An 11,638-nucleotide genomic window follows, 5' to 3' on the forward strand; every position below is an offset into this window, starting at 1 on the left:
ACACAGGAATTTTGTCGTAATGAAGCTGTCAGAAAGATGTGGAGTGTATAATGTTTGCACCCGCTCCACTCCTGGGCCTGGAAAAAAAAAAAAAAAGAATAGACCATTCTTTTTTAGCCTACAGCAAATTATGCGTAGCATAAAATGACATCAAACTAGCGTCAAACTGTGTAACCACTTATTACAGCATGTTCTCCTCTCAGACCACCTCGATGCGATTTCTCATCTTCACACGCCCAAACGTACGAGGCTGCCCGTGGGCGCTGTCACTGCTCTTTCCCTCTCCAGATGACTCTCCACATGAGGAGGTGTTAGCATTATCTGAAGCCATCATCGGATATTTACCGGGGCCGTTATCCTTTTCAGATAATACAACAGTGATTCATTTGGCCTCATTTGCTTTCAATCCCCCCGCGTGGTACATTCTACTGTGAGGGGGCTCGCAGTTCTCACCACTTTCAAATTGTTGACACAGAAGCCCGAGGAATGTGTAAGAGACCAGTTTTGGTAGTAATGAATCATGACTTATTTTTTATTCAGCACCTGAAATGTATGGACCTCACTCAAAACATGATACACCCCTTATTCTCGGAGTCATGACTCAGTCAGAGGGGAACGTGTGCACACGATGCACATACTGCTGGAATCAACATCATTAATTTTTATCCAGTGATATCAGTGCTGGTAACAGTCTCCTGCAAATAATGTTTGTTTATTTCCAAATAGTTTTTTGTTTTTTTTGTTTTTTTATTTGTGATGTGATGACAACATAATATCTGACTTTCTTATGAGACCGTGTTTGGATGTCAGGCACAGGAAGTGCGGGATGATGTCAGCAGAGACAGGGTTGGCAACCAGGCTACTGTAGGTAGTTAAGTTTAGGCAACAAAAGCACTTTGGTTAAGGTTGTGGGAAGATTGCAATTTTGGTTGAATGTTATGCATCACATCAGCGCGGACTTTTTCCTTGATAAAACAGACCACGACAGTTCTTGTGATTGGATAGTGTGCTGCAAGATTGCTTATTCTGGCAGAAAACAAATGCTACACTTAATCAGGGAACATTTCACTGACGCATTCATTATTAACGTTGTCGCGACTTTTCAGGTACGTTGGTTCAAAGCATTTTTCCTCTTTTTGTTAATAGAAAATGTAATTGGGTCAGCATTGTTTCCCTTACAACGTATCCACTCTTGCATACTAATTTGTACGGGAATGTTATTTCTTGGAGACGAGGCTGAGCGCAGACATGTTGAATCAATTTATAACTCAGCTGACAATTCCAGTGAAAGTAATATAATGCATATAGTAAAAGATGCAGCGGGGACAAAGCAGCGTTATACCTCTTCTTTGTATCACAAAGCTTTTTTGGGAACGGTAGAACTCAAAATGAATTAAGTCTGTCAAAATGAGCTCCGATCACTTTCAACTATCAGTTATTTGACAGTGCACAGGCATACAATGTCCTTACATTCTCATATTGCTTCTCCTCTATCCATCCATTATGCTGTTCACTATGAGGAAAAGCCTTTAGACATACTGTATGACACACCTATAAGGAATAATGTCATGTAGCACCAAACGATTGTAGCTTAGAGTTCAGTTGCTCGACATACTACGAGTTTAATTCTGAAATGACACAAGGCTGTTTCTTCTTTGTTGTGTGTTCCTTTATATGCTAGAATTTTGACACAAATCCTCTTAGTACTTGAGGGGGTTGACACGTGCTCCTTTAAACAAAAAAAGGATGCCTCCTAAAATGTTGTTAACACCTGTGTCTGCCTGTGAGCTAAGCAACGCCGGGACACACGGGGCATGTACTGGAGCAGCTACCCTCATTTATTTTCTCTCCAGCCATGCGTAGATAAGATAAAGCCTTATACACTCTGTTAAGCAAAAATGCTTGGCTGCACTACTGGCAAGCCCGCATGGCACAAAACCCAAAGTAGGGCATTCTGAATTTTTCCTCCTTCCGTGGCTTGGAGAGTGCATCTGGACCCCCCCGTGCGGATGCCTGCATTATCTTCAGCTTACATTACTTGAATTATGCATTGTACATGGTTTCACATGTGGAAATTCCCCATGTCTGTGACATGTGGAGGCGGGTACAAAGCTGGATTTCAGCCATTCTGCAAAACCTCACGGGTAGATTTGACTCCCAATGCCTTCCTTGGAACATTTCACAGTGAGCAGCAGCGCCGCTGAGGGTGACTTGGTTTGCTGCCAACTATACAATAGAGTTGTGAGGAATGTGCCATTTTTGCCCCCTAATCCAGTGGCTCTCTGCCACCACACTGCAATTAATCCACTATAGTGGCAATATAAGCATACATAACTCTATTTCAGCCATTTTTAAATGCAACTTAGAAGAGAAAGCGTTGTCATTTCAGCAACTAAGTTGATTAATAGTTGCAGGAGTGCTGCCCCTATATACACTCAGTGGTGTAGCAAGTATCCATCCTTTACTTAAAGGGGCACTTCAGCGATTGTACATGCTGTAAACAAGTTAATAGGCATGAGGAGTACCTCAGACTCAGAGCCTGTGAAAACAGTTGAATGTTTTCTGTGTCTCTAGAAGAGCTCAACCTTAACTTCTTGACTACAAATCTGTAGCCTTCAGTAGTAACCACGGGATTTGAATGACATGATCATTTACTTGGCAGGAAGGGCAAATAACGGATATCGATTTGCTGTAGCAGGTGTGGGATCAATTATTCTGGCTGTTGACCCAAGGACTAAAAGTCAGAATATCTCTTCCTCCGCTGCATCGATTTTTGACCACTTTTCGCAAGGATAACAAGTCCCCCACTGCAAACTTGATTGTAAGGCAACAATAAATCATGGACATATTAATCAAATACCACAATGTAAAAAACTCCATTACAAGTAAGAATCCTGCCACCTCCTGATTCCATCAATACTTTAAGATAATTTAACCGTAAACAATAGTTCATATTCTATAAGCTGATAATAGTTTATATTTGAAGGTCATTTGCTGATTTTTGAGTCTTAGTCCCAACTCATCTAATAATGATTCCCAGCTTGTCAAAAAACAACCCATCCTTCAATCCCAAAGATTTTGACATTTGAAAGTGAGAATGAGACTCAAAAAACAACTTTTCTCTCAAACGGCACCTTCAAAGGAGACTTATCGTGCTATGTTTCCACTTTCCTTCACTGTGTATATTCTAGTAGTAACCAAAAATAAAATCATCAAAAATTAGTGTTTAAATGATAAGTATCTAACTAAAACCCGTTGAAGCGGAATAAAAAGGACATATTTGGTTATGAAATGTTGTGAAGTGAAGATGCATACAGTAATAATAAAGATAATAATAATATACATTGTACTACGTGAGCAGTTGCACTTATAGAGTTACTCTCTGGCCCTGTACACAGCTACAGTTTGTAAATGTCAGGCAGAGCTCAGTCTTGACTTGGCTCGGAACCTCACTCGGCGGTCCCACTGAATGAGGATTGGAGCAGCTGGGAGGTCAGTGCATCACTCAAGGGTCGATGGTAATTTGATGGCTGTTGTTGAAAGGGAGAACTCTTCACTTCCACTTTATCTTCCAATTGTTCACCAGGCGAGCGGGGATTCGATCCGACAGCCCTTTGATTGCGAGCTCATTCTCTCATTGTCAGGATATTGCGGGCTGACTGCCCATTGTTACTGCTGTCACTTCTCAGTAGCGTCGCATGACAAACTATCTGCCTGCCGCAGTTGCGCCGCGGAAGAGGTGTTTTCTGAGCATAGGTGTTGATTTCATCCTCCTTGTAGACGAGGAGACATTTCCATGTATGTTCACACGCGTGCACGCAGCTCTACGGCAACCCTCTTCTCCCACCCGCGCACTCATAGACTGTGGCTCTGTTTTTTCCTGCTGCCGCCGACCTCCGGTTCCCTCAGTTATTCATGAGCCATCTGCTTGGGCAAGTGCTGTGTCAGATGTGTGTCAAACAGGACCTCATCTGTCCCCCTGTACATCTTCTAATTGTATCCTCGTCTGCATGCCGCGGCCGCCGCCGATGCCCCCGCAGCAGTCCACGGTTAGCCGGGGGACTTCAGCTCGGCTCTCTATCAAGTCCTAGATAACCTGTTTAATTGGCTGTGTGCATCTTTATTTAAGATCGTGGCATCTGGTTCATCAATGTTGAAAAGGCAGGCACAAATCTGTCTCTGTGCACTTGTCGTTGTGTTTGCAATGTGTGTGTCTGTGCAAGTGTGTGCCTGTACGCCCTTCTGGGTCGTGGATTGATTGTTATTTATGTCTAGATTGAGAGAAAGAAAAAAAAAGCAACTTTTTATTTATTTTTTTTTTAAATAACATTATTTTTATTTAATCAACTTATCTTGTCACCTGTAACATGGTAAGGGTTAAGGCAACAAGAAGTAGTGAGTTTGACAGCATCAAGGTAAAAAAAATGCGAACATAAAAGTGAGGAAATAATACTTGACCTAGAAGTCAGAATAATTGTGTTGAAAACTGAGTGAAAGTAGCTCTCTTGAACGATGCACTCCCAGCGACAGGGTAAATATGGCAGCCATAAAAGGTCCACTATGGCCTTCTGATCACAACCTTTTTTCCATTTGAATATGCCCTGCCAACCAATCCCTCTGCAATTCAGGGAAAGCTCTTGAAAGTGAAGACCATTTCTTCTCTATCAAAAAACTTTTTTTCACAGGCTTATGAGGGAAAAGAGGTTCAAAGCAAACTCTAAATGGAATATCTTCCTGGTCTGCCATGACAGTGTAACTGTAGGCTACTCTGTAATTCTCGCCTCTCCAGAAGTAGTGCTTTATCAAAAAACTTGACATGAAAGAAAGAAGTAGAAGCACTGATTCAGAATTAAGAAAAAAAAAAGTTTAAGTAGACCAAAAGGGATTCATTTACAGGAACAGGAGTACATGTCGTAAGTTGCTTCACATCGAGGATGGCATAACTCAAACTCCAGTAAAAATATAGCAAGAGTGGGCCTCAACTTTGAAAATGGATTTCACCTGGCTCAGACAGCAGAGTCCCAAAGTCTCAGTCACCTGCCTAACTAAGGTCATGTCATTGTCCGAACCGCTTATCCCTTTCCATGGGGTTGCTGGAGCCAATCCCAGCCTTGTCTCAGGGCGAGGGCAGGGTACTCCCTGGATAAGTCGCCAGCTCATCGCAGGGCCCTCACTGTGGGGTTCAGTATCTCGCTCAAGGACATTTCGACATGCCGCTCAGCCCTGCTCGGAGCTGGGATTTGAACCAGTGACCTTCCGATCACTAGTCAACCTGCTCTACCCGCTGAGCTACAGCCGCCACCTAACTAAGGTATAAATGCCAAACTGAGAAAAGTGAAAACTAGCATTCTGACCCTTGAAAATGAGGGCATACAAGTCAAGTCAATTTTATTCACATCGATGGCTAAGTGCTTCAGTGGGCTTGACAAACTGTTACAGTGAGTGACATCCTCTGTCCTTATGCTGCAATCCATTGCACTTGGAAATTGCAACCTCCTACACGAAGAAGTGCACTGGAACGTTCGTGGCATCACAGCAGTACGGCGGCACACACGGTGAACGATTTCTTTTCATCTTTTGATTGCTTTTTTTTCTCTTATGTAGTGTTTGCATTGTGAAACCTGCTGTGCCAACCTTATAGTTGCTTTTGTCGTTTCCACTGAGTTGTTTTATGCCTGATAGAAGTCTAGAAGTCGGGAATATGGACTGAAATATTGACTTCCAGCGCGCACTGGATTGCAGTATCAGCACCTCGATTCGAATAAAATTGACTTGACTTGTTTTGAAATTGTGTACAAAAAAGATTTTGAAACAACATTAAGAAGTAATTTTTTCAGAAAAAATACAGCTGAGCATAATAGTTTCTGAGTGAAGGACCATAATCTTCATATTTTTGTGTTCACTCCTCATGACAGCTTTGTGTTTGGAAATCTGCGGGGCACCCGAGTTATTGCCCTTCATACTCCCAGCTCACAAAGTCATTTATAGATGCCTCGGCTGTTCCAAAATTGGGCTTCATACAGCTGTCACATCCTATACAGTTTCTCTAAGTTATTCCCTTTTAACAATTTACGTATGCATGGACGGATTCACACAAGATACATGACCTTAGAGAGAAGGATCATGACTATATTAAATGCAGACCCGCCCCTGAGCAACACAATAATGTATGATTTCAGAAAGAGGCCAGGAGGTCCCTCTGGAGAACGACTGTGATTCATCTCTGACAGAGACATCACTTCCACTCGGGGCCAGGGGGATAAGACTGTCATGTTAGCCGTCCCTGCTCAATCCCCGGCCCTTCAAAGTAAAGCCACCGTGATGAATCGTGGGGCCCCTCTCAATGTGCTGTCCCGACATGCCCTCTTGTGTTCACTGCGGGTTTTCGGGGCAAGTGTAGGGGTTTAAAATTCATGTTGTATTTTTCATAGCAAGACAAAGGAGCGCCGAGAGGTTTGGAGCTCCGAACATGCCAGGGACACATGCAAATGAGCAAGGAGTCTGGCTAAGTGATACACTCATACAATAAGCAAACAAGGCTGTCTGTGCCCACTTATACCACTCCTGTGGGCATCTCTGCGATTCTGCTGCTGAAATGTAGTGTCCTCGAGCAGGGAACTGATACCAATATTTTTGGACTCGAAGTTGCTGTTAGCTGATATTATTCATCTACAGGCTATTTTTCTCTAGCAGTATTTTTTTTTTTTTCTTTTGGACCAGAGGACATAGCTCTCCTGGAATCCATACTAATGAAATACTTTCAGGTGAGGTGCTGAGGCACGCCAAGGAAAGTTTCATTGCAGGTCTCTCAGATTGTCATGCCTGAAGCTTGTCACAGTCCAAGACACTAAGAGACTGTTATCCAATTTTTTGACACAAGACCAATATCAGCCCAAGTTAATGTCATCACCAGACTGTCCTCAGCAACATGACAGGATTGTGGAGAATTTGTTTTGACGGACAATCTAATTAGCCGAGCAGAGAAGCTGTATCACTGGTCAGCCGCATTTCTTTGACCTGCCCACTTATGTTTTCAGGCTCCTATTGTAAATAGAAGTGCCTGTCTTGGTGGTGAAGTGATGTTCTCTACTCAAAGCTGAAGGGGCAAAAACGTCAGTCAGGAGGAAACAAAGAAGCTTGTCTGCTCTTAAACAGAGTGATGATTGCTGCTGTACAATAATATAGCTCTCAGAAGAGAGGCCACTGGCAGGATCTGAAACAGGAAGGCAGTGCTCCGGGCATTGTTTTGACACAGCAGATAGGGGAAGATTAAGAGTTGAAACCAAAGCTGGCAAAATACGATAAGGAATGGATTGTTTTTTGTCATTCATTTTTTTCACCCAAAAATCCTTGATGCTGCATTTTACGATATCCGGGTTTGTGTCAACAGCAGCTGTGGGGACAAACAGCTAAACATTAGCGCCAATTTATGCAATCTTTGCTACGATTTAGATTTGAAGTGAAGACAACGCAGTAGAGGAGAGGGCAAAGACTGGTGTTGTTTTCTGATCAATAGTGTGAACACGGCATACAAGTGTCTGGAGTGGATGGTGAGAGGTCTGTGAAGTCAGGCAGAGGTTATTCAAAATTCGGGTTATGGAAGAATGAAATTGTACAAAGACGTCAGCAAGCCGTGACTTGGGATTTCTATTCGTAGCACATGGTAATGCAATCAGTGTGTTGGTGGGAAAAAAAATAATTGGGACGGAGTTGATGACATTGAGGGGCTTATGTTGTCATTCAACAGATGCTAACAAAGACAAGACATATTACGCCAAGAGCTGAGGAAACCAGGCTTTGACATGCAACGCGTGGGTGGAAATAGCCTGTTAATGAATAGACAGCACGGGGGGGAAAAAAAAAATGAAGATGGCAGAGGAGATACACGGAGCGTGCTGTGTGATAAAATATTGCTATTGTTAGGCAGTGCTGAGGGAAAAGTGCTGCGATGCAGAAAGAGCGGAAAGTCTTGACAGCTTTCCGGTGGCAGTCTGACGGCTGAGCAGGGAGATTGGAAGGAAAGTGCAGCAGAGGGCTGCTGTCAGGCCACACCAGAGCTCCGTTTAACAAGGTCCAGAGATGAGCTGCACCGCAACACATTGCAGGGGAATGAGAAGAGGGAGAGTGGGGATGGAGGGAGGGCTGAGCAAAGGCTCATGCGTTTTTTTTTTTTTTTTCCTGAGCCTCACTACCTGTCATGCCTGCGAGACTGGGATTCCTCACATGTGCATGGGAGCAGAGATTGGAAATCCTCAGCCAGGACAGGCTCTGAAGAGGATTCAGAGATCTGGAGGAGTACCTGCCATCATATGCAGTGACACTTTGACACCCTTATCTCTACATGAAGGAATGATTGAGCTCGAAGAGATGCACTGTATTTTTTATTTTTTTATTTTTTTCTCAGCTGTACCCACAGTGTGTAATGTCAGAAGTGATCACTCACTTGTGGTAATCCAGCCTTATTCCAGTACTCGTGAGAAACAAGCTGATATGTACCGTGGCTGAGGACAGGCAGAAATAATTAATGTAAGCAAATGCAGAATGTGTCTTATTTTAAACACGGATGCCTGCGAGGCAAACACATACAAGGATCTTGACAAGCCTTGCTCTGAGTGCTACCACACCTCTTGCATATCTCACCTTCATGCTGCACTTAGAAACAAGCAGTGCTTCAGTCATGGCTGCACAGTGGAAACTCTAACAGGGCCTCTGTAGCCCTCTTGCTACCTTGGCCCCAGGCATCAATCTCTTAGCCTGGCATGAAAGCTTATCTCCCAGCGTCAGGCTAAATGTCAACCTCAGGAACGTTGAAACACCATTAGTTATGTTCGCCCTATTACAGCATGCTAATTCCACATAAAAGCCATTTAAAAAATTTTAAACGAAGTCTTCCCATCAGCAGGAAGGAAATGTGTCCCTAGATGCAAATAACAGCACTGTTCAAGTGCATGCTGAATCAATGTTATGAGGAAGATTCTCTGTCCCGTAATAATGTTTTGGAATCATTTTTTTCCAGGTAGTTTCATGGTTTGTGCAGTGTCGTCGGCTTAAATTGTTGTCGTCCTTAATGTTGTCATTTCCAGGCATATGAATACGCAAAACATTAAAAATGATTTTCATTGACAGTTAAAGAGAGCTACCCTCATGCTCTATGTCAGACCGATTCTCCAATGATCTCCATTCTGATTAAACTGCGGGGTGTTCTCTCAAAGGTTTAAGAATATTACATTCTGACCTGGATTCATATATTTCTACAGATTTCTGCAGCTATATTAGAACTGTGATTTTAATTATTTGCATACATTATTTACTAATCCACTGATCTCTCTTTTTATCTGTCTCTGTAGGGGGGCGACTCCTGTTTCTGGTGATGTGGCTGAACCTTGTGCCTCAAACTGACAGCTGCCCTGCCAAGTGTGTGTGCTACAGTGAGCCCAGGCCCACTGTGGCCTGCCAACAACAAGGACTGTTTTCCATCCCTACTGAGATCCCCGTGCGGAGCCAGCGGATATTCCTCCAGAGCAACAAGCTGACGGTGGTAAGGTCCACCAGCTTCAGCTCTTGCCACAATCTCACTGTTCTCTGGCTGTACTCCAACAACATTAGTTACATCGAGGCTGGAGCCTTCTACGGCTTGGAAAAACTCGAGGAACTGGACATCGGAGACAACAGCAACCTCCGCACCATCAGCCCTACAGCCTTCCGAGGCTTAACAAAGCTGCACACCCTCCACCTGCACAGGTGTGGCCTGTCAGAGCTCCCCGTTGGGGTTTTCAGAGGAATGTTCTCCCTACAGTACCTTTACCTGCAGGACAATAACATTCTTACCCTGCATGATGACACTTTTCTGGACCTTGCCAACCTCACCTATCTCTACTTGCACAATAACAAAATCAAGATAGTAACGGACAATATGTTTCGAGGCCTAATTAATCTGGATCGGCTGCTGCTACACCAGAACCGAGTTATCTATGTCCAACCAAGGGCTTTTACTGATCTTGGTAAGCTGAAATCCCTGTTCCTGTTCTTCAACAATCTCACCGTCTTGACAGGGGAGACCATGGACCCACTGGTGGGTCTCCAGTATTTGCGTTTAAATGGTAACCAGTGGATCTGTGACTGCCGCGCGAGGACCTTGTGGGACTGGTTCAAACGTTTCAAAGGTTCAAGCTCTGAGTTGGAGTGCAGTGTTCCCGAGTTCCTGGCAGGAAAGGACCTGAAACGACTGAAAAGTGAAGACTTGGAGGGGTGTGTGGAAACGCCTCAAATCCAGACCAATCTCTTCAGCTCCAAGGCACAGTCTGGGAAATTCTCTTCCACTGAAAATCCTCTTGAGGACACCATTCCAAGATGTTGTCTTGGAGATAATGACAAGTCGTCCATCCTGTCCGGCAAGAGCCGCCAAATCACCAACAACCCTCTCAAGGAAAAGGAGAACATGTCCAAGACTAAATTCAAGGAGCCGGAACGAACGAAAAACGAGACCCAGAACAAGCAGAACGATGGACCACTGGGAACCTTGTCCAACAACCTGGACAAGACTTTGGAAAACCTAAACCCGGACCTTATAGACAATCTGGAATCGTCTACAGCATCAAACAAAAAGAAAAAGAAGTGCTCCAAAAAGCCCAAATCTGACACCCAGTGCATCAAAGGTCGGGGATCTACTTTGCAAGTGCTGCGCATTCTCTTCATTCCCATGATCTGGATATCTCTAGCCATGTCTTAGGACTCCTGGTATCACTCTGAACACAGGACTCAAGATTGTTGATGCTCATGACAATGATAACCGAGGATGCAGTGACATCTACAACAGACAGTGACTGAAAAGCAGGGATTCACATTCACCCACCACGGGTGAGGACAAACAATGATGAGGATGTTAGAGTACATTTAACAAAATGGATGCCTTTACAGAACACTACAGATCTAATGTATATAATGAATTGGTGCCCAAAATTGTTTGTTCTCTATGTACTTAACTGTACTGTGTCTAAGCTACACTTCGGAGACTCCTCCCTTTTTCCCTCTCAAAAGCTTTTACTGCTTAGACAGTCCACCGGAAGAATAAAAAAACGACAAAAATGAAAAAAACAAGTACAAGAAATCAGAGACCGAGCGCACACAAAGAATGTTGGGTCCGTTTAATGAAGATAAACGATTTCCCCCCCATTATTTATTCAAAGTGATGCATTTGTTGGGTAATGTTATGTTTTGTTTTGTTTTTTTATGTTTATAAAAAACAGATGTTTTACCTCCCCTGATTTTAGTTCTATTTTCATGACAGAAAGGGTGTATGGGTAGCATTTACCAAAAGAATGCTGTCAATTTGTTTATGGAGATTGCAATGGAACCATAGATATGCATTTTATTTTACTTGTGTACAAGTATGAATATATTATGAATAAAAGTTCTTATTTCGTAGATTTTCTGTGATATTGTGTGGTATGTTCTAGTGTGAAAGGACACTTAAAGGTCTGATTTGTAAGAACTCTCAACTTGTCAAAAACTGAGTCTTGGAAGGAAGACAACCCAACCTTTTAATCCAAAAAGGACAAACACTGACACTAAAAAATGTTTTTTTGTTTTTTTTATATTTAATTGACATAAAACAATGATAATTGTTTATAGCTTTTGA

General features: G+C 43.1%; 1 protein-coding gene across 1 annotated transcript in view; it reads left to right on the plus strand.

The window, feature by feature from the left end:
- rtn4r (reticulon 4 receptor) overlaps nucleotides 1-11,426 on the plus strand; it is a 47,414-nt gene extending 35,988 nt beyond the window's left edge. Inside the window, exon 2 of the mRNA XM_037096878.1 lies at nucleotides 9,348-11,426. Within this exon, the coding sequence (XP_036952773.1) occupies nucleotides 9,348-10,729 (1,382 nt within the window). The 3' untranslated portion in view covers nucleotides 10,730-11,426. The remainder of the gene's footprint in view (nucleotides 1-9,347) is intronic.
- Nucleotides 11,427-11,638: the final 212 nt, after the last annotated feature.

The sequence above is a fragment of the Acanthopagrus latus genome, chromosome 5 (genome assembly GCF_904848185.1).
Source record: "Acanthopagrus latus isolate v.2019 chromosome 5, fAcaLat1.1, whole genome shotgun sequence".
NCBI classification, from domain to species: domain Eukaryota; kingdom Metazoa; phylum Chordata; class Actinopteri; order Spariformes; family Sparidae; genus Acanthopagrus; species Acanthopagrus latus.